This window comes from Cetorhinus maximus, chromosome 9 (assembly GCF_964194155.1).
Source record: "Cetorhinus maximus chromosome 9, sCetMax3.hap1.1, whole genome shotgun sequence".
Classification (NCBI taxonomy): domain Eukaryota; kingdom Metazoa; phylum Chordata; class Chondrichthyes; order Lamniformes; family Cetorhinidae; genus Cetorhinus; species Cetorhinus maximus.
The window spans coordinates 13,520,607-13,544,757 of record NC_135887.1 but is presented as its reverse complement, the minus strand read 5'-3'; the positions used below and the strand labels follow the sequence as shown (position 1 = coordinate 13,544,757).

General features: G+C 44.3%; 1 protein-coding gene across 1 annotated transcript in view; it reads right to left on the bottom strand.

Annotated features, from left to right (window-relative positions):
* The window catches only part of lhfpl7 (LHFPL tetraspan subfamily member 7), a 265,707-nt gene that overhangs the window by 109,797 nt on the left and 131,759 nt on the right, over positions 1-24,151 (bottom strand). The window contains exon 2 of the mRNA XM_078548087.1: positions 22,484-22,622. Within this exon, the coding sequence (XP_078404213.1) occupies positions 22,484-22,622 (139 nt within the window). The remainder of the gene's footprint in view (positions 1-22,483; positions 22,623-24,151) is intronic.

The window sequence follows — 24,151 nt, the reverse complement described above, 5'->3', positions numbered from 1 at the left end:
CCCGAACACAGTGGAAATACAGTGCAGGTACCTGGCGGAGAACTGTTGAAGATCAACAGCCCAAACATTAACCTTTATTACTCTTTCAATGGCTGGTCAGTTTGCTGCACACTTTAGGTACTTGCCTGGCTGCATTTCATGCTGATTTTTGCTGACGCTTAAGTTAAATCATCTGCAGAGGTTTCCTTCGTTATTAAAAATTAAACTCCTTTTGACAAGACTTGTGCAGATTCAAGTATCCTGATTGTGGTCCAGCCAGGAAAACAAAACAGCTCCAGAGAAGCAGAGGAAACAGTTACCATCTTGAGATTAAAAACAGAATCAAATATTCTTGAAAGGGGTGGTCAAGGCTGGTCTTGAAGAAATATCTGTGAACTCTCCCAAAGCTTCAGTTGCTAAGTGCATGGCACAATGTGAAGCTGAGCCATAGAGACAAGGAAGGTCCCATGTGCCCAGTTAGCTGGCATAGAAACAGAGGCTCTACAATTGGCCTCTGTCCCTTGGATAGGGCTTAGGGAAGGTCAGGCACAATTTTTCCTTCTGATCCCTATGTCGTTCTCACAGACCTCACCCCTTCCCTCTCCACCTTTCATGGAAAGCACCAACGGTGGTTATCATGTGAGGACAAGGCCAACCTCAGTTGCGAGACTATCCAAGGCTGATATCCTGCACGGTGTGGACGTGAAAAATAATAATTGCTTTGGTGAGAGATTGGGGAGGGGGTGGGTAGGGATGGAGGTGTGAATGTCCCAGCTCTGTACCCGAAAATTAATCATCATCTTCAAGAGACAAGAGAAGAAACTTGGTGAGACGACAAAAAAAAGCATTATCAACAAAATTAATGTCCGGCAGATCAAATTACCTTGAGACATTCTCCCTTTAATTTTATTTAAATTCCAAGTAAACCTTCACCGACCACAGAAAATATCTAAACTCTAACAATATTAGTTTGTGCTGTGAATTGCTGCGTCTACTGTTATCAGTAACAAACCAACCCCCAACAAGGATGCTCTTCCCACTCTCGCATCACATAAACTTGGATTGCTGACCAGTAACCAAGCATGCGGAGCTACACATGGGACTATCAGTCTAAGTACGTATAAGTATTATGTGACCTACTAAGCAGCTACTGTTACTCCATTTGCCACTGTGTCTACATCAAAAAATTGAATAGGACCTTCCAGGCTCTCTTATAGTGCCCATACAGCATGCACTAAAACCTTCATAAAATATGGGAGGATTGTAAAATTAAACTGAAACATGCAAATACAGCGATTCTATAAGTGCATCTTTGGCTGACCAGCCAGAGAACACTCACGTTGATGCCAGTTGGTGCTTTTAATTTTCTTAAGTTGTGTAGCAGAACCATTTTATTGCTAAATCATTAATACTTTGTCGAAACTGAATGTAATTTGGAAATGTTCTAAGCACAAATGTCAATAATACAGTAATGGGAACATAAGGGCAAGACCATTATAATTGAATTGTATTCATCGCCACATTTAGGACGAGAATCTGCATGTTGCCTCTTTAAGATTCTGAAAGCCTTTTGAGACATTGAGGGTGGCCTTTTCTCTGATGCTGATTGCAGTAGGGTTGCCAACTCTGGTTGGACATATTCCTGGAGCTATCGCCACATGACCTCCTAACGCCAATCACCCCGACCCCACACTCCTGCCATTGGTTGTCCAATATGTCCATTGTCATGGCGCAGTGCTTTCTCACACCAATCAGTAAAGGGAATGGATACTTTATTACCCAGTTAGGGGTATTAATAGATTCTTCATTAATTAATAGACTCTTCATTCATATATTCTTCATTACCCGATTCTTGACTGTCAAGCAAACAACCTTTTCTCCCCAGTGTCCAATATTTTTTATAACTAACAGGGAAAAAATGTTCAAAGAACATTCTAGGAGACTCCAGATCAATCCTGGAGGGTTGGCAACCCTAAGAAGCTGTGGGGTACGACTTCTCACTCATAGCTCTCAAAACCCAATCTGTTTTCCTGGGTCGAGAACCAGTGCTGCTGTTGGAATTCTTGCTGCCAAGGCAGGGGGCCTTCCAGTTCCCACTGCAAACCCCCCCAGACCACTGTTGCAGCACCAGAAGAGGCAGCTGGGTATTTGAAGGGGAACTGCCTGATATCACCTCATTATCTGCTGCTATTTGGGTAGGTTCGCACAGATGAGTCCAGTCCAGAGGCTGAAATTCCTCCTGGTCATAAGGTTAATAAAAAATGGGATATCTTTTTATTTTTGCACACACTGTGCATTTTTCATGGAAATTGATGGCAGGGGAAATTTTCTTCCCTAGTGCGATGGTTCATGTTATAGGGGAGTGAGTGGTACAGTGAATTAGAACAGGGAGTACAACCTGTGGCCACCAAGCCCTGGTAACCTGGTGCTTCAAGCTCAGGTAACTCAGCCCTATTTGTGCTTGTATTTCTCATGTGCCAGTTTGGTTGAATTTTATAGGCCTGCATTCGGAACAGCTTCCAGAACAGCTGCCTCATTGCTGTCTGATTTCTAAATCAAAACACCATGATCTTTTGGTATTAACTATGTGAAATATATGGCAATTAATAAGAACAGGGATTTTAACTTTATTCCTGGTCTCTGGGCTCAATAATACGCACCTCGGTGACTCCCAAAGATATCAGCCCGGGCACCAATCGGTTAGCACGCTGCATTTAATTGGATGATCTAGCAGAAGGATAATTGTCCTCCTTTTATTTTTTTCAGCCTTTTTCTTTCAAGGGATTGAATTTTCGGTCTTGAGTCAGGGACACGGATTCGGGGAAATTCCCAACTCCACAAACCCGACTCGGGAGAAAGTGCCCTGGATGTTCTAATTTTTCATTCCTGGGGAGGGCGGTGTTAACGGGAGTGGAGCCCTGGAAAGAGTTCACAGGCAGCCATAGGGACTGCCGGTCGCTGAAGTGGGCTGTGTGGATGCTCCGGGACTTGTAAGAGAAAGGATAAAACAAAAGCCCTCTAGCCCTCATCTTCACACCCCCTTACACACACTCTCCATACCCCATTCATGTCAACTCATGCCACCTCATGCCCCCCACCCACCCCATAGCCCCTCACACACTCCATGCCAATATACATCCCTCCACCTACCCACATGGCCCTTTATACCCCTATGCCAACCTGTGCCCCACTACCCATCCCATGGTCCTTTATACTCCCAATACCAAACTATGCCCCCTCTACCCAGTCATGGCCCTTTATACCCCCTATGCCAACCTATGCCCTTCTACCCACCCCATGGCCCTTTATACCTCCATACCAACTTAATGTGAACTCATGCCAACCCAGGCCTCCCAGTCACCACCCTTTGCCATTACACCCTCCATGCCAACTCTGCCATATCCATCACGGGCAGACCTCAGGAGCCATGCTGAGATGAAATAAAGTTCTAAGTGTCTATTGATTTAAAAAAAGTCTCATTGGTAAAAACCCATTCAATATATTTAAGTTCCTTCAACTACTTAATCCCTTATAAAAGCAAACATTTCATTCAAGTACTTAATCTCTTATGAAAACACACATTTGTATTCATAGCCCCACATCAAAGATTTTAGTTATAGAGCTGTAAATGAAACTGTAAATTGACAGATACCCCATTGTGATAATAATAAGTTGTTGAATCAGTCATGCAGCACTAATCCTATAATAACTCTCAGGCTTATGTCAACAGACAGAGTGAAGCTGCAAGAACATTTTTTTACATTGCAGACTGTTTTTAAACATTTAAAGAGCAGGAGATTTAAATGCCTCGAAAGCTTGATAGTTCCACAGAGCTTATCTACTTTTTGCGCACATTCATATCTACTCTTAAATATCCCAAAGGGCACCTTATCATTCCCAAAGGATGCCTTACCTCTCCAAAAGGGCACCTTACCTTTCCCAAAGGGGTAATTGGACATATCCAAAAGGATACCTCTCCAAATAACTCCAGCAGCTTTAGGCCTCTTCCTCAAAGGTGTAAAGCCCACAAGTCATGTTTTGGACATCCCACTAGTGAAAATTGGATCTGTTCAATATGCAGCTAGCTGCCTCTGTAAACCACAGATGCACAAACTGCAACCTTCCCCTGCTCCCCCCTGGCAAAAATGGTGGGTTCCAAGATCATGGGTGGGATTTCCGGAATCGGGGCTCGGGTGCCATGTGCCATTTTGGCTAAGCCGGAGACTCTTTCCAACCCACAAAAAAATCAGGCTTTACTTTCTTTCTGTCTGTGTGATTTTCCCTTTTTTTCCTCTTTTTGTCTTCCTCCCTTTTGTCTCTTGCATCCTCTTCCTATCTCTCTCTTTCTTTCTCTCTTTTAGTCTTTCCGCCTTCCTCTTTTTGTCTTTATTTCTCTGTTTCACTTTCTGTTTCTCTTTTTCTTTCTCTTTCTGTCTTTTGTCTTTCTCTCTCTTCATTTTTTCTCTTTCTCTTTATCCCTCTTACTCTTTTTGTCTTTCTTTTTCTTTCTGTTGTTAAGTCCAAAAAAGCTCTGGAGTGCCTCATCCCTACAAATCATTAAAGCAATCAGTCACTGCTCTAACTCTGAGATTGCCCAGGAATGGCTGCTGTGAGTGATGGAAATGCTGCATTCGTCCTATTTATAGGAAGATGACAGAAAATAATTAGCTCACCAATGACTTAATCTGTTCTCTAATTTTCTTTGCCTAAATCATAAAAGATTTCCATATTATGTCAACATGAGAATCACTCTGTTAACAAGGTGAAGGCTGTCAAATTAACAAGCTGGCATTGCTTGAGATCATAACTTTGTTTCAAAGAAAGAATACTGAAATATATTTTTGAAACATTTTTCAACATGTCTTATCAAACAAACAGTTCCTCCATCTGTCAGTTTAATATCATTCTGTATTTTATTAAACGGCATGAAATCATTGCATTTACATCATTTCTCTCACAATGACAGTATTCATACTCCAAAGATGTGATTTTTGTCGCAGAAACATATTCCTTCAATCTTTTTTCCTTCATCAACTCAGTCCTGGAATGAAGGGATTATCTTATGAAGAAAGGTTGCCTAGGTTGGGCCTATACCCATTGGAGTTGAGAAGAATGAGAAGTGATCTTATTGAAACATATAAGATCCTGAAGGAACTTGACAGGGTGGATACCGGGAGGATGTTTCCTGTTGTGGGGGAACTAGAATCATGGGACACAGTTTAAGAATAAGAGGCCTCCCTTTTAAGGTGGAGATGAGGAGAATTTATTTCTCTCAGAGGGTTGTTAGTCTGTGGAATTCTCTTCCCCAGAAAGCAGTGGAGGCTGGGTCATTAAATTTATTTAAGGCTAAGTTAGATAGATTTTTGATAGACAAAGGAGTCAAGGGTTATGGGGACAAGGAAGTGGAGTTGAGACCACAGCCAGATCAGCCATGATCTTACCGAATGGCAGAGCAGGCTTGAAGAGCTGAATGGCCTACTCCTGCTCCTAAGCCCTTTTTTCCTAACCACCTATGCTAAATCCCTCTGTTCACTTGTTTTTACCGCAGGGGTTATGACCATAATTCATTCTAAACTAAATAATACCTGCAATGGCAAGATTTAGAATACAAAGGGGCAGAAGTCATGCTTCAGAAAGCCCTGGTTAGTCCACACCTGGAGCACTGTGAGAGGTTCTGGGCAGCACACCTTAGGAAGGAAACACTGCCCTTGGAGGGAGAGCAGCATAGACTTACCAGATTGATACCTGGACTCCAAGGGTTAAATTATGAGGAGAAACTAAACAAACTAGGATTGTATTCCCTGGAATTTAGAAAGCTATGGGGTTGAACTTTTCAAGATATTAAGAAGTATATCCTTTCTGTAGCCTGCAGTACACTTTTTTTGTAATGCTTAGCTGTAATGAGAAAGTCTGATCCAGTTACGTTTGACACAACCACTAGAACTCTGCAATTGCTTATCTGAAATCTACCCTACCCACTCACAGCAGTGTTGTGTAAGTTTTAACAACCGCCCACTTTGTAAACCTAGTATGGCTAAATAGGATAGATAGAGAAAAACTATTTCTGCTGGTTGGGAATCTAGGACTAGGGGGCATAGACTAAAAATTAGAGCCAAATCTTTAATGGGCAGAATTTTCCCCCCACCGTCAGGGGGGAAGTTGAAGAGCAGGCGCACGGAGATGCGCCTCCAATCGGCGCCCCCAATTGGGGGCACGCCGCCATTTTATGTGGGCAGGCCAATTAAGGTCCGCCCAGTGTGACATCCGCATGGAAGCGCTATGCGCTCCCTGTGTGCGGGCGGTGGGGTGGCGGTGGGGGGGGGAGGATTCCCTGAGCTGAGGGTGCGCTCTTTTATGCATGCACACGAAAGAATGCACTCATCTCCCTGAGGCTAAGTGCTGCCTCAGGGAGATCGGCTGTACATTAAAAAATATTAAAAATAGAGAAAAAAAAAATTCCCTGACATGTCCCCTCATGTGACACTTTCACATGAGTTGGGACACGTCCATAACTTTTAAAAACACTTTTAATTAAATTTTTAAAACCCTATATGAAATCTCATCCTGCCCGTGGATGAGGTTTCATGCTTTTTCTGAAGCCTGCCAGGGCTCCCGGCCTGCCCGCCAGCCTTAAGGTTGGATGGGCGGGTCCATTAATTACTTTAATGACTCTGTCAATGGCCTCAATTGGCCATTGACAGGTCGGCGGGCGCACAGCTGATTTTGCTGAGCCTCCGCCTACCTGAAAATTTAAATGGGGCGGGGTGACATTGGGAGTTCCGCCCGACGCCATCCCGCGGCATTTTATGTGTCGGCGAGTGGGCCCCGCCCCCCCCGCTCGCCGACGGGAAAATCCTGGCCAATGAGCACAATTAGGAACTCACAAGACTGACTGTTAATTTTAAACCTGAGGTTGATAGATTTTATGTCATTCAAACATTTCGAGGGATGTGGGGCAAAGGCGGGTTTATAGATTTAAGTCTAGATCAACCATTATCTTGTTGCATGGCGGAACAGGTTTGATGGGCCAAATAGCCTACTCCTGTTACTGTGTTCCTAGATTTAATAGCGGTATGCTAAGCATTTGTATCGGCACTGATGGGAAAATGTACGCTCCAGTATCTGTTCCTTAGTTTTTGTCTGTCTTGCTTTGTGTGAATTTCTCTTTTCTTTCTTTGTTTATTTGTGTCTGTCTCTTTTATTTTAACAATCTAGTATACTGTGTGCTATTACAAGTTACCTGACCTGGAAACCTGACCTCCGCCTTACTATCACCTGACCAATGGAGTTTACTTTGGAGTTGAAGTGAGGTTTTGAAACAGGCAGCTCAAATTTCCCCACCAGCTAGAAGCAGATCAAAGAATGGTTGGGACTTTGAGGAATTACAGCCAAATCAAAGATTTATCGTAGTTTCTTCACTGACAAGCCAAGCTGGTGACCACCCACGGCACAGATAGACTTAAATTTACATTCAGTTCAAAGCCTTCTGCTAATTCACACTGAGCCGCGAGTGGGAATTAATATTATGTATGATCGTCTGCCTCCAATTTGCAGAAGAGACGTGGCAGAATGAGGGAGGATTAGTTTGATTGGTTTTGGAGATGATGCAAATACCACTACAGATGAGAGCCTGGGACAAGGCACTGATGTTGGCTATCACACAAGTTCAGAGTGGCCATGTGTCGGGTTCTGTTGCACCGGTGTGACAATGCACTCAGCTCTCCTTAAGCTAAATTAACACATCGGTGACCTTTTATAAGGATAGTGCTGGATGGGGAAATTGAAATCTGGTATCCTAGGGCCTGCCTGTTTTTAATATGCAGGCCTATTAGCCTGGCTTACCTACACTGAATGACTTTGACAGACTAATCCAGAGGCTAGAGCACAAAATCTAAGCCGACACTCCAGTGCAGTAGTGAGAGACCACTGGAGGTGCCATCCTTCGGATGAGGTGTTAAGTTGAAGCCCCATCTGCCATCTCAGGGAGACATGAAAGGTCCCACAGTACTAGTTTGAAGAAGGGCAGGGGAGTTCTTTCTGGTATCCATATTTATCCCTCAATCAAGAAAACTATAAACAGATCACCTGGTTATTATCATGTTGTTTGTGGGAGCTTGCTGTGTGCAAATTAACTGACGGTTTTCCTACTTTACATCAGTGACTACTATTTCAGAAGGAATTAATTGCCTGTAAATCTCTTCATGGGCTATAAAGCGCTGTGGGATGTCTTGAGGTTTTGAAAGGCACTGTACCTTGCTTTCTTTAATGGACTTCGATGAGAATTCTCCTATTTTGATTCATTCTGGATGGGATGCAGTATTCGCAGGCCAAAGGCTGGTAGGTGACCTGTTCGCACTCCACTGCTAACAGGTCATCCCCTGGTACCACCCCTGCTGAATTCCAAACATCCTGAGGAAACGCTGAGCAGGTGAAATCCTTGCACCTGGTGTTTTGACAAAGCAGGAGAGGTGTTGCCCACACAGTGAGCCTGAACCATCGCTTGTTTTTATTTAGCTGAGGTGGTGCGCCACCCAGTGCAATCCACAAAATCTCACAAGGAACTTTATCCTCGGACAGGGAGCAGCTTTTTAAGGGGGGAGGGCATGTTTGTGTTCCCCAAGTGAGGGCCGTCAATTTTGAGAAATGGAATTTTTTTATTTCTATCACCTGGGACCATCATTAAATACTTCCAGAGTTAGGCTTCATACAAGGAGTAGTTTCTTTACACCACATCTAAATTCACCTTAAGCCCACCTTCAGGGGACCATCCACTACTGCACCAGTGTGAATTATCTTTCTTCATACCATCCAGTCTTACAGCTTGTTTAACTGAGGTTATTAATCAAGTACTAGTCAATGCCAAATTATAGGCACTTGTGAGTTGTGAACATATCCCATTAAGAGCTGTGATGAATCTTTACTTAGCATCCTCGCGGTTGACAGAGGAGTCATTCACCCCTTCAGCCTGCACTGGAGCAGGTTTTAAAATGAGAGCTTCATTCTAACTCATTTGAGCATCAGTCTCCTGCGCAGTCATCAGAAATTTTCATTTGCCAAAACAGAAATTCTGAAGTGCCAACGTCCAAATGAATCCTACATACTTATAGCGGAATTTCTGATCTTTCCTGACAGAAATTCCTTTAATAATGAGGCAATCAAGCTACACTTTCAAATCATTGTAGGCTCGTGTCGTATGCTGTCTGTCGTATGTCCCAGTAATCAGCGCCACAATAAAAACATCAGTACTTGTTATTAATGTCACAGTGAGTTAAGGAGCTTTCAAACCCATTCATTAGGAATCAAGAACCTATTGGGTACTCCCAAATGCCACAGCTCATAAAATTCACGACAAAAGGTAAAAAAATCAGTGCGGCAGATTTTTAACATGCTGCCGGGGTACAGCGCCAACGTCACAGATTGCCCGCCCATGAGTGGCACTGCTCGATTTTCTAAATCAGGCGATTCCTACAGTGATCGGCCGTTCTGCAATGCCAGTTTTGTGCCTGATTAGCACTTGTAAACATAGCAGTACAATAAATATCAGGGAATAGAGCATGAAGTTTATTTTGCAGGGAAAGTTACCAAGTGTTAGCGTACAAGGAGTTTAGGTGTGGGGATCAACATGCCTGATTCATGGCCCATACGATTTCCAGTTTATCAAGATAAATTAAATTTTATGTATTACTATTACTAAAACAACTGCCGGTTATTAGAGTAGGATTAAAATTATAATTTGGTCTTTTAGGTCCAGATTATCAAGTGTTGGAGTGAATGGTTGAAACTGGAACTCCCATCCCTCTTACTTATTCATTATATGAAACACAGCTTTGGGCAAACCCAAGACCAATAGACAAACAAACTCATTCGGCTGTCTGAGCTGAATTTTCTTGGTCTATTGGTGGCAGGCTGGGAGGTGCCAGGGCTGGCAAGATGTTGGGGCGTTGAAGTATTGGGAATGGTACCCAACGTTTCCCCACCGCCATGCCATATTGTCAGTGGCGGGAAGCGTGGCATCTTGGGCTGCCCACCCGACAGCCAATTAAGCCACTGAAGTAATAAATGAAGGGCCATTTCCTGCTCCTCCAGCACTTTGCCCGCATGAGGCGGGTGGGGGGGGGGCGGCGGCCTGCCTCTGCAAGGAGAAACCTGACACCCTCCCAGCGGGTTCCGGGACGGGTGCTCCTCTTTTATGGGCAGTCCACAGCTCACGAAGGGCACCCCCCCTCCCCGACTCCCGGCAGGAACGGCCACCCGTGTGGCAACAGCACCACCAGTGCCCCACAACGCTCCACACCCCCAGCTGCCAGGGCCTGTTTGCTAACCCTGGCTTTCCCCGAACCTCAGTTACCCACTCTTTGGGACTGTCTGGCCATTGAGGCAGCCTTTCCCTGGAGCTGCACCCTCAGCAATGGCCATGCGCTAGTGGTGGCGCTACTGGCGCCTGCTGAGCTGCCAGCCTTTTGATTGGTTAGATTAGGTTGTAAAAAAGAGGTTAAAAGGATAAGGGAAAATAGGAATGAAGGTCAATACAAGTTATGTATTTTTCATTTACCTGTATTTTTTGTGTATTTGTTATTTCCATTGGAACAACCTTACCCGAATAAAGTGACTCCTGTTCCTAGATTAGTTTTATTATATTTTGGGGCTATTTTTCAGTGTGCGAGCTGAAAACAAGTAGAATTAGTCAACCCAGTGAGACGGAAGTTTCTCAAGACTTGCCAGTTGAATAAGTGTTAATGCTGCCTATTTCGAGAAATCGATCTTTATTGATGAAAAAAAATCAAACAGTAGCAACGAGTCACCATGCAGTGGCACAGAGTGCTTGGAAACAGGTTTAATCCCTGCCCTTGGTTGAATTCCTAATCTCAATCACGATGATGTAGGAGTTGATGAGCAGAGATCTAGGTCAGAGCAAGATTAGGACAGACATGAAAGCAATTGCCCACTCACTGAGCTGTGTTCAATGAACAGCCTATGGAAACAGAGCTGAAAACAGAGACTTCTTTTTATCTCCCAATGAATTTCATAATAATTATTATTCAGGTGCAGTAATATGTACAAACACTTTCTCAGGTCATGCTATATGATACAGAATTATAGAATAAATTCTGCATTGCAAGTTAGGCACTTCTTGCCAATGCATATGTTGAGGGTCCTTCACAGCTCTTCATAATTCGGTGGAGCTACTAATTGGTTATTCCTTAATAAGATGCTCAAGTTGCATGAAAAGGGAGGAGGGAAAGGGACAGAGGGAGAGGGGATCTTGTTGGCACTAGGTTGCGGAAGAGGAAGTTTAGAATCTTAAAAAATAATTCAGAAAATACCATCTTCTCCTCTGTTAAAGCAGCCAATTTATAGAGCAGTAATATCCGCCAGTGCAACTGGTATTGATAATGGTTGGTTCATGTGTTCCTACTCCTTCTGTTCTCTGTAACAAAGTGCTCTCCTCTTGAGTGGAGAGCTGACTTTCCACGATGCATTTAACATGTTTGAATTGGACACTGCCCATGTCTGGAGTGCCCCACGGAGCAAAATAGACGTGACTGTTCAATCCTGTTTAATGTATGTCCTGTCAACACTAGAAAATGTGAAGAGTGTAGAATAAAATCATCCTAAAGCGTTTTACAGATGGCTATTTTTTAAACTATATCTAAATGAACTGGCAGAGGGCTTTTAATATGTATTTGCTTTCTCTGGCTTTACATTTTCTCCTTCTATGTGGTTTCCTGTGCTTATTTAGGGAAGTCAGTGCTGGACAACTCAACACACTTCTGCCTTTTTGCACTGTCAGCAACAAGTGTTCACGGGTCAAACACAGCACAAGAAGATTTTCTTTCCTGGTTTCGGCTCAAAGCCCACATTGTACGAATTGGTACGGTTGAAAAGAATAAGAGGCGAAGTAAGTCAGTAAGTAGTCATTAGGCAAGACCACGCCCAGGTTTTAAAGATTCTAAGAAAGAAAATCTGTAGGAGATTTGGAATTCCGCAGTTTTAAAGTCCTGGTGTTCTGGTGTGGGAGACAATATGAGTGAGCATTTGGAAAAACTGGTAAATTGGTAAAATTGGCCCATATAAGTAGGTTCTGGCTGCCTCTCTATACCGTACCTAATTTTATTTTCCAATGGATATAAGGCTTGCATTTATAGAGCACCTTATCAAATCCTTGTGATCTCAAAGTACCTGACATTCAAGCACCTTGTATATCTTTATACAATTCTCCCTTTGCCATCTTGTTTTGAAACTTGTGAACGCTAGTTTATCAAGCCGTTCCTTGTAGCTTTTCCCTTTGTTATTGAGGGCAGGCTCGTTGCTCTTCCCACTTTGTAATGTCTCCATGGTTTATCACCCTTAGACATAATCGTGTGACTAGAATTCATAGTTACTACCTCTCCCTCCTCAGCGACATCTTCTCTCCTCTCATAAGGGTGATGACTTACATATTATCATAAGAATATGAGTCAGCCTTGAGGTCCTTCCACTATTCAGTTAGATCATGGCCGATCTGCATCTTTAGTGTACTTTGCGGCTAATTTTAACCTAACTTACTCGTCGGGGAACTGATGAGATTGGGTGCAATGCTGGTTTACACTCAGCTGGATATTATACTCCAGTGAAGTCACTGGAAACTGTGTCAAACCAGCTTTCCACATGATTGCCTGTGTTTCCCGCCTGCTGAGTAAGATTTAAATGAGTCTCTTTGTAACCTTATCCTTTGATAACATACTTAATAAATAACTGCCCGTCTCAGTCTTGAAAGTTTTGATTAACCTTAAGTATCCATATTCTTTTGGGGACAGAATTCCAGACATCCACTTACCCTCTGTGTGAAAATGTTCTTCCTGATTTAACTCTTAAATGGTTCAGCTCTGATTTTAAAATTGTGCCCTCTTATTCTGAATTTCCTTCCCAGATCAAGTAGTTTGACTATATCTGCCCCATTAAATCCCATAATCATTTTAAATGCCTCCATTAAGCCGAACCTCAACCTTCTGAATACAAGGGGATACAAACCAAGTGTATGCTAAGATACAGTGCATCTATGTGCTGACCACAGCTCTGTTACAGCTAATTGTTCCCTCCTGCTGTATCACCTAGTCAGGGTTTGTCGACCACTACACATTTCACTTTCCAGCAAAGCTAACCGGGGAGTAATAAGGAGCACGGATCCTGGCTGAAATTTTCTGCCCCCCCGCCGCCCCCCCCCCTCCCCCGCCTCCCTTCCCCTGGTCTCAGAATGTAAATAACAAATGTACTACGGTTTTGATTGACAGTTGCTCAACACTGTAGTGCAGTGTGGCATCAATGTGATTTGTCAGAGAGTGTTAAATGCCCAGTTTTTGCCTGACCTTAGCCACTGCCGTGGAGTGTGGGGGCAACAGCGGTAGAGATTAGATCAATTCGTTCTTTTCTTCGCCTGTGTCCTTGACCTCCTCACCTCATCCTTAACTCAACACAGGCCAAGGGCCAAGCTTGAGACCTGCCTATTCTGGATGGTTTAGTAACTGCAAGGTAGTGGCACAGTCGTATTGTCACTGGGCTTGTTATCCAGGGACCCAAGGTAATGCCTTGGGGACCCAGGTTTGAATCCCACCATGGCAAATGGTAGACTTTGAATTCAATCAATAAAAAAAGTGGAATTAAAAGTCTAATGATAACCATGAAACCATTGCTGTAAAAGCCCATCTGGTTCTCCAATGCCCTTTAGGGGAAATCTGCCATCCTTGCCTGGTCTGGCCGACATTTGACTCCAGACCTAGCAAGCCACTCAGCTGTATCAAACTGCTAGAAAGTCAACAAGGAATGAAAGTGGATGGACCACCTGCATTGACTTAGGCACTGGAAGCGACAATGGCAAACTCAGCCCTGTTGACCCTGCAAAGTCCTCATACTAACATCTGGGGGCTGGTGCCAAAATTGTGTGAAGATGGATGTTATCATTTTTAATGTTTTTGGGAATATGGTGGTATTCTATAAAGAAGGGGTGGGTGTGTGTGTGTGTATAAGTAATTAAACTGGGGGAAGGTTAGTAAAGACAGTTTGTCTGTGGGAACTGAGAGATAAAAGGTGAAGGTGGTAGATGCATGCATGTGTAATGAGAGGCTCTGATTTGAGTAAATAAATTGGGTTTTGTATTAGATGATAGGTAGGACTTGACTTCTCAGCTGTTAAATTTCGAAGGGAGTTTAAGGAACTTTTACAACTTACAAAGGTTTCATAAGTAAACAAGGGAAGGTTATTAAATTTTATTTGACCCGCTAGTGGAAGCAATAGGAAGACAATAGGCAAAGTTGCATTCAAAGAGGTGCTTAGGGCAATGGAGTCCTGGATGAAAAGGAAGAAAGATAATTAGGGAAAGATGTTTCGTTGAGTTGAGGTGGCTGTGTGGGGAGATGTCTTGAGACCAGCTCTGTGCTGAGAAAAATTGTGAATTTGAGGCAGTCATCCAGTTTAAAGCCAGGAAAATCTTTGTTTTCAGAAAGCAGTCTGTTTCTGAACTTCCTTCGGACGTCCACAGTAGAATGGAAGAGAGTGAGAAGTTGTGTGGTATACTTCATTAAAGTAGCAGCAGTTTTTGCCTTGGGTAATATTACTGGGCTTTTCTGATTGAAAAAAAATCTATAAGGGAGCTGTTGCCAAGCAGGTTACTTGTGTGTTCTGACCAAGTGAGTATTTTGGGGGAGTATTTTGTAAGACTGTTTCAATTGTGTGATTTTAATCGTGTGTATTTAAGATTTTTTTCTTCTTGTTAATAAATCCTTTAGTTTAAATTCCTAAAAATGTTACTGAAATTCTCTGCTTCTGGGATCAGTAGTTTTCCTCTTGTTTTCAAGATACAAAAACAAAAGTTATGATCAGTAAGACAAGTTTTCCCCTGCGATTTGGCTTGCTCAACGCATAACATCGGCTCTGGTTGTAACTATGGGAGAGCTGTCCCACAGACCTGTTAAGCAACTGCCTGACATAGTCATACTCATGGAATCATAACTTAATGTCCCAGACACCACCACCACCATCCCTGGGTATGTCCTGTACAACCGGCAGGACAGACCCAGCAGAGGTGGCAGCTCAGTGGTATACAGTTGGGAGGGAATTGTCCTGGGGGTCCTCAACATTGACCTGGACCCCATGAAGTCTCATGGCATCAGGTCAAACATGGGCAAGGAAACCTCCTGCTGATTACCATGTACCCCAACCCCCCCCCAACCTCACTCCTCTCCCTGCTGATTACCACATACTGCACCCCCCACCCCCGCCAGTGGTTCAGCTGATGAATCAGTGCTCCTCCATGAACATGAACACCCTCCATTGTGTAGTGTGACACCACCACCATGCTAAGTGGGATAGATTTCAAACAGATCTAGCAACTCAAGACATCAGCAGCAGCAGAATTGCACTCAACCACAATCTGTAATCTCTTGGCCCTTCATATCCCCCACTCTACCAATACCACTAAGCCAGGGGATCACCCCTGGTCCAATGAAGAGTGCAGAAGGGCATAACAAGAGCAGCACCAGGCATACCTAAAAATTAGGTGTCAACCTGGTGAAGCTATAACACAGGACTACTTGCATGCCAAAAAGTATAAGCAGCATGCGATAGACAGAGCTAAGCGATCCCACAACCAACGGATCAGATCTAAGCTCTGCAGTCCTGTCACTTCCAGTCGTGGATGATAGACAATTAAACAACTCACTGGAGGAGGAGGCTCCACAAACATCCTCATCCTCAATGATGGGGGAGCCCAGCCCAGCCCAGCTGCAAAAGATAAGGCTGAAACATTTGCAACAATCTTCAGCCAGAAGTGCCGAGTGGATGGTCTATCTCGGCCTCCTCCAGAGGTCCCCAGCATCACAGATGCCTGTCTTCAGCCAATTCAATTCACTCCATGTGATACTATTCTCAAGCATCAGTAAAGTGATGGAAGGGGTAATCAACAGTGCTATCAAGCAGCACTTATTTAGCAATAACCTACCCACTGATGCTCAGTTTGAGTTCCACCAGGGTCACTTAGCTTCTGAACACATTACAGCCATGGTTCAAACATGGACAAAAGAACCGAACTCCAGAGGTGAGATGAGAGTGCTGCCCTTGACATCAAGTGTGGAATCAAGGAGTTCTCACAAAACTGGAGTCAACGGGAATCAGGGGGAAATTTCTCCGCTGGTTGGAGTAATACCTAGTACAAAGGAAGATGGCTGTAATTGTTGGAGGTCAGTCATCTCAGCCCCAGGACATCACTGCAGGAGTTCCTCGGGGTAGCGTTCTAGGCCCAATCACCTTCAGCTGCTTCATCAATGACTTTCCTTCCATCATAAATCAGAACTGAGGATGCTCACTGATGTTTGCGCAATGTTCAGCAACATTCATGACGGCTCAGATTACTAAAGCAGTCCATGTCCAAATGTAGCAAGACCTGGACAATATCCAGGCTTGGCCTGACAAGTGACAAGTAACATTTGCACCACACAAGTGCCAGGCAATGACCATTTCCAACAAGAGAGAATCTAACCATCACCCCTTGACATTCAATGGCATTACCATCATTGAAACTCCCACTATCAACATCCTGAGGGTTACCATTGACCAGAAACTGAACAGGACTAGCCATATAAATACTGTGGCTGCAAGAGCAGGTCAGAGGCTAGGAATCCTGTGGCGAGTAACTCACCTCCTGATTTCCCAAAGCTTGCCTGCCATCTAAAGGCACAAGCCAGGAGTGTGATGGAATACTCCCCATTTGCCTGGATGAGTGCTGCTCCAACAATACCCAAGAAGTTTGGCACCATCCAGGACAAAGCAGCCCGCTTGATTGGCACCCCATCCACAAACATTCACTCCCTCCACCACCGACACACAGTAGCAGCAGTGTGTACTATCTACAAGATGCACTGCAGGAACTCACCAAGGTTTCTTAGGCAGCACCTTCCAAACCCAAAGATAAAAACAAAAAGCTACTGCGGATGCTGGAAATACAAAACAAAAACAGAATTACCTGGAAAAACTCAGCAAGTCTGGCAGCATCAGCGGAGAAGAAAAGAGTTGACGTTTCGAGTCCTCATGACCCTTCAACAGAACTGAGCAATATCAGGAGAAGGGTGAAATTTAAGCTGGTTTAAGGTGGGGGGTGGGGGGGGTGGGGGGGGCGGAGGGTGGAGAAGTTGTGGGTGTGGTGGTTGTAGGGACAAGCAAGCAGTGATAGGAGCAGATAATCAAAAGATGTTACAGACAAAGGAACAAAGAGGTGTTAAAGGTGGTGATATTATCTAAGAGAATGTGCTAATTAAGAATGGATGGCAGGACACTCAAGGTACAGCTCTAGTGGGGGTGGGGTGGAAAGACTGACAGTGCATTACAGGTATAGATTTAAAAATAATGGAAATAGGTGGGAAAAGAAAAATCTATATAAATTATTGGAAAAAACAAAAGGGAGGGGGAAGAAATGGAAAGGGAGTGGGGATGGAGGAGCGAGTTCAAGATCTAAAGTTGTCGAATTCAATATTCAGTCCGGAAGGCTGTAAAGTGCCTAGTCGGAAGATGAGGTGCTGTTCCTCCAGTTTGCGTTGGGCTTCACTGGAACAATGCAGCAAGCCAAGGACAGACATGTGGGCAAGAGAGCAGGGTGGAGTGTTAAAATGGCAAGCGACAGGGAGGTTTGGGTCTTTCTTGCGGACAGACCGCAGGTGTTCTGCAAAGCAGTCGCCCAGTTTACGTTTGGTCTCTCCAATGTAGAGGAGACCGCATTGGGAGCAACGAATGCAGTAGTCTAAGTTAGGGGAAATGCAAGTGAAATGCTGCTTCACTTGAAAGGAGCGTTTGGGCCCTTGGACGGTGAGGAGAGAGGAAGTGAAGGGGCAGGTGTTGCATCTTCTGCGTGGGCATGGGGAGGTGCCATAGGTGGGGGTTGAGGAGTAAACCTTCCAAACCCAAGACCGCTACCATCTATAAGGACAAGGGCAGCAGATAGATGGGAACACCACCACCTGGAATGTCCCCCCAAGTCAACCACCATCCTGGCTTGGAAATATATCACCGTTCTTTCACTGTCGTGGGGCCAAAATCCTGGAACTCGCTCCCTAACAGCACTGTGGGTGTACCTACACCACATGGACTGCAACGGTTCACAAAGGCAGCTCACCACCACCTTCTCAAGGACAATTAGGGATGACAATAAATGCTGGCCTATCCAGCGCAACCACATCCCATGAATGAATAAAAAAAGTTAACCATCTAGATGTCAGGTGGACTGCATAAAACACATTGATCTTTCTTTTGACATTCAAATTGTGGGGAATACAGCTTCAATTAGGCTTTATCGCTGAAAGGTTTTCAAACTCTTTGAAAGGTTTTGAGTGCGTGATTTGGGGTCTGCTGGTTTATCGCTTACTGGAAGGATTCTTATTTTTTAGCCGACGCAGTGCTTTAGGAAACTGCTTTATAATTTAAATTCAATATAAATTAGCTAACTTCATGCAGCGTTTTTAAGAACAAAATTTAAAGCTTAGTTTGGAGCCTAAATCAAAAAGCTTATGGGCCAAATCAGATCTGGCTATGTTGTAGTTAAAACCCCAAATGGCCATTAAGCAAATCGAATCCATTAAGTGAATTTGTCTCTCTCTCTCTCTCTCTCGGTGTACTGTGCATACACAGGAATGCTTATAATGATCAAAATCTTACTCTGACCTTTCAGCATGGAACTTCTGTGCCATTGTGAGAGAAAAAAATATCTGAAGAGGTTCTTTGATGACACCGCAAAGGTCCACTTGCCCTCAGCTCTCCCTCTTGAGAGTGAGGTCTGCCAACCTGGAAGGGATGTGCCAGGATACCAGAGGTCGCTTGCCCCAAGGGTGCCCCTGAGGTTAACTTCAGATGGGGAGGTCAATGACACAGCTGCTATTGCAACAGCAGAAGAAGAGCAACAGATCTAATCTCCAACCCTGCTAAATTCCTATCTGAGGCACTCAAGCAGGAGGCTGCAGTCTCTCCCCGGTGAGGCTGAAGGAGGGGGTGAGCCAGAACGGTCCAGTCTCTGTCCCCCTGGCAGCTGGCCCTGGATGGAATTTCAAGGCAGCGGGATTTTACGGTCCCGCCAAAGTCAACGGGAGTTTAGAATGGCTCGTCGCATTTTACGGCTCCGTCCCTGCTGCGATAGGGCCGTAAAGCTCCGGCCCCTGTCCGCACCAACCCAAGGCAGTCGCTGAGACCCGGGGGTTGTGAAAAAAACAAACACTGTGTTGTGGCAATTTCTGGCAAATTTCATTAGCACCACAACTCAGTATGGCACTCAGTGACTGGAAAAATAATGTTCAAAAACAACAGGACGCTTGTTTGGTTGCATTTTGTTTACTTTAAAAAATTGCTTCCATTAGAACATGTGGACTTTTTATCCACAGTGGGTGGCAGTCTTGAGGGGGAGACGTCTTCCAGTCCTGAAGCAGTTGTGTGGGCTGAGCAGATCCTACTTGTAACAGATGAGCCAGCTGGCTTGACTCACAAACATAGATTAGACCCACACAGAGCCAGAAGAAAGTACAGTCATAATTTAATTAAAGTAATATCGCAAATAGCTGGTTGGTAGCTCTAGTGAATAGCACCTAAATAGGCAAATGGACAACATCTGTATGAACTAACTGATCTCCTGAGACAAGACCCAGGTGTCGTTCTTAGAGAGAGCAGGGTTAAAGGGCAGGGGACAATTGAACTAGACTTTGCTGATATAATTTAGTCCCCATTTTAAAGTCACATGTCCTGTCCTTATTTTTACATCATATACTTCTGCAATATTATTTACAGTTAAAGAACAACATTTATGTCAGCTTGGGGAGCAGAGAAGTTGAGCTGGTTGGAAACATTGGAGTTATTCTGCGGTACAGGTGAGAGACCAAGTCGTGCATAACTGAGAAGTTACAGCGCTACCACTGCCAGGAAGGTGTCACTACACATGACAAGTTTACATAGGCAGTTTCCATTCTAATCGGGGACATAGGAATTTATAATAGAAAAAGTTGATATGAAATTGCGACAGAAAGAAGTAAGAAAGTGTGTGTAGATGTAACATTTTTAATATGTTGTAGACGTGCCCATCCATAGCAAAGAGAGGAAATCTTAACCCTGCCTCCATGTTCCCTCTTTTTCTAAATGTTAATCAACACAACAAAACAACAAAATTTAAAATTTTCTGCGGATGGAAGGAAATTTGGGTGCCTGGGGGAGGGGGGGGGGGGGGGGGGCGCACGTAGTGTGTGAGATGAGATTATGTTTGCCAGTCATCTCTGCTGATGTTGGGTTCAAAGGTCATGCAGGCCAAGGCCTACACAACAGACCTGTAGTTAGTTTATTCAGGAAATATTGTATGACGAGTCAAGGATGTGCCAACTTAAGTTATTGGGAGCAGACATCTTTAAAAAAATGCAAGGGTGAAGAATAATTAAAAATAGTCTGTAGGAAAAAGAACTGTTTAAGATACTAATCGGAACTGTGTCAATCAACCAGAATATTTCACGCACAGAAGCAAAATATTGAGGATGCTGGAAATCTGAAATTAAAATGGAAAATGCTGGAAATACTCAGCAGATCTGTGGAGAGAGAAACAGAGTTAAAGTTTTAGGTGTATGATCTTTCATCAGAATTGCCAAGTATTTCCAGCATTTTCTGTTTTTTTTTATTATTTCAGGGTACTCCACATACCTGTTTAAAAAGTTCCAAGCAAGTATCAATTGCACAAATGACCATGTTGAGTTAATTCTCAATTCTGCCTTGCAGCCAGCTGTCAGAGAGACAGAGACTGATCCATTCTGGCTCTTCCCTCCTTCCGCCTCACCAGAGAAAGACTGCAGCCTCCTGTTTGGTGTACCTCAGATAGGAATTTAGGAGAGTGAGGCCATATAGCTTATCCTCCCTCTGAGGAGCTGATTATTAAACACCCACATTTCCCTGTTAAGCTTGTTGATTTCTAACTGATGAAAACATTACGCATTAAATTAGAAAATCTTTCCAGGCACCATCAGACCTACTAATTCACACTCAATTTGGAACTTGTTCATTTTTGTCCATGTTCCTTACATAAATTATCACCTAAAACCAGCATAGACAGCCCAAATCTTTGCAATGCTATTCTTTTAACAAGTAGTTCTCTTCACTTTTCCTCCATTGCCTGTCGTGCATCATTCATCATCCCTTGGATCAACTGGCAGAAGACTCCAGCCTCCACCACAGTCACTTTCTAACAGAGACTTAAGAAGAGCCTGGGGTGATCTGCGATTTTTTGCCATGTGGCTGAAATAGTGATCACGTAGGGGTGTTGCACATGGAAACTTGTCTCCTGCCATTACGGCACCACCTTCCCTCACCCACCCAACTACGTTATTGTTCAAGGCTTTTCTGATGGCTCGGTGAGTTTATCCAGTGAGTCCCGTTCACCTATCACACCTGTGCTCGCTGACATACCTTGGCTTCTGATCTGAAAATGCCTTAATTTAAAATCTTCATCCTTGTTTTCAAATCCTTTCATGGCCTCGTCACTCCCTATCTCTTAATCTCCTACAACCCTCCGAGGTATCTACACATCTCCAATTCTGGCCTCTTGCTTACCTGCCATTCTAATCATGCCACCATTGGTGGCCATGCTTTCAGCTACCAAGGCTGTATGCTCCAGAATTCCCTCCCTTAATGTATCCCCTGCTCCTGAAAACCTACATTTTTAACCAACCCTTTAGCCAGCTGTTCTGACATCTCATTCTGTGACTCAGTCGTCCGAAACATTTTTATTGATAGCGCTCTTGTTAAGCCCCTTGGGGTATTTTATGGTGCTAAAGGTGCTACGTATAAATGCAAGTTGTTGTTGTTTGTTGTTGTAATTGAGCAATACAGACAAGAAGGATCCCAGGTTTTATCTATGATCTGTGCTGGCTTGGTGGTCTCAATCTGGGCAGTAACAAGGAAGCTACGGTCAGTCTTAGTGACCACCATAGTCAAACAGCTTCTCGGCACTTACTACTGAAACACAACTCTGAACAGCTGCCCCTTGGGTGAGCTGTTATGGAACTGTATTCCAGCAAGGAATCAATGCTGCCAGAAGGTGGGGGAGATGGAAGCAGATAATTAATGAGAAACCAATATACTAACTTAGAACATAATTGGGCCAATTTTGGGTGTGTTTGTCAGCGAGGATCCTTGCCTGCTTGGTAAGCCTATTAGGAAATGTGCACTGTCTGTGAGGTTTTATCCTTGTACTTAAAACAGATTTTCATTATGAACCTATTCAGAATGTCAATATCACACAAACTGGTTTATTACACCTGAATTCTTAATGCAAACTGCTGGTGGGACATCGCACAGTCTGCAATTAACTTCCAACTGTACTGTTCTCATGTATCCTACTCCATTCCCCTGTCTGTTCAATTACTGATCTGTAAATCCAACACAGTGCCTCCATGGTATCGACATCACTGTGACAGACTGCCGGACAATATAACAGAGGGAGAAGTGTAGGAGTCAGATCACTCACCTGCCGTTGTTTGCATGTAGCCAGCCAGTGTGCAGATCCTCTTCTCACACTGTCCACTTGGCAGGAAGACAGTAACAATAGCCAACAGGGCGCTGGTAGCTAGCAGAACACAGCCTCCGGAGCACAGAACAGCACTCGTCTGAAACATCAACAGATGGGCAAAGGTTTCAGTACCACTTCTCAGTTCAAACCTTCAATTAGTCAGACAGACTACTTGCTGCTGGATCCCGGTGGTCCCCACACACACATTTGGAGATGCAACTCTTTCAGCAGGAGTGATAATTGGGCTTATTCCTAGCTAACTTCCACAGTGATCTTAAATAGAAGTACATTGTGTATTCGATATATGAAGGAGAGCGTGGAACTCATAATGGCATTGAATCCACCAGCCTCCTTTGTGATTGGAGTAGTTAACAGATGAAGCAAATTTAGATGCTTAAATGGTGTACACACAGTACGTTAAGATTATAGGACAGTTCCCCTATTGCTCAGGGGTTAAATATACCACATGGAGAGTGTGTTCTATTCCATGAAACCAGGCAGTGAAGGAGGAATAGGAGCCTAATCTTTAAACACTCACATAAGCTTTTATTTGCAGCGATACACATTACAAGCATACATCTCTGAACACAGCCACTGCAGGTTCAGTCTGTTCCCATTTATAGGAGCACAAGTGAATCTCCAGTTAATGCCCACTTACTGCATACAATTAATGTACATTTAACACAGTGCAGAGTGTACACGGTCACTATTGATCACAGGTGATGTGGTAGTAGGAATGAAAAACCCGATCAGACTTTCACAGTGCCAATCCCCAATCCTGGGGCGGAATCCTGTGGAGGCAATGTAGAGGCAATGGGAGCCTCACTTGCCAGCTGCAGAGCAGGTGAGAGATCTGCATTGCCTCCTTTGGGGAAGGCCTGCCAAATCATGAGCCAATCAGGAAGTGGAGAGGCCAGCAGTGGACCTTTGCCCAGGATCAGGACCCTGGAGGCAGGGCTGCTGCAGGAACGACGCCCATCAGAGTCCCCGGATCACAGAGCAAACCCAGGCCACAGGTAAGTAATGGCGGGAGGGGTGTTGGGGTCATGGATAGGGTATTTAGGGGGTTTTATGAGGGTTGGCAGCAAGGGCAGGGTGGTGGCTCTCAGTGGGCCTTCCCCCTTCCCGATGCCACACCCTCGATCAGACACCGAGTGCCTTTGACGGAGGGAAGCCCCCCCGAGGAGATGATAAGCAGCCCGCACAGGTTTACATGTTGTGGTGACAGGCTCGCCCGCCACTGGGTTAAAACCAGCAGCAGAAGGATGAGGCCCTTAAGTGGTTATTAATTGTCCTCTTAAAGGCCTCAATTGGTGGCAGAAGGTTGACCACAGGCCTTCCTGCCTCGTATCTAATCAGGGTGGAGGCGGGAGGGCAGCGGAGGGCCCTCCCTAAATGCCCTCCCTGCCTCCTGACACGACACTAGAGAGGGCAGTAGATTCCGTCTTTTGGTTGCTGTCCAATGATTGTCGACTGGAAACAATATGTGCTTCAAGACGTGATGAAGGCAAAAATCACAAGTGTTTGGCTGCAGAAGTTCCTTAATGTTGGAAGAAGGTCTACAAAGGGAAACAAAGTGAATCCTGGGTTGCTGGCCTGTATATGAGGTCTACATGCTGATAACTG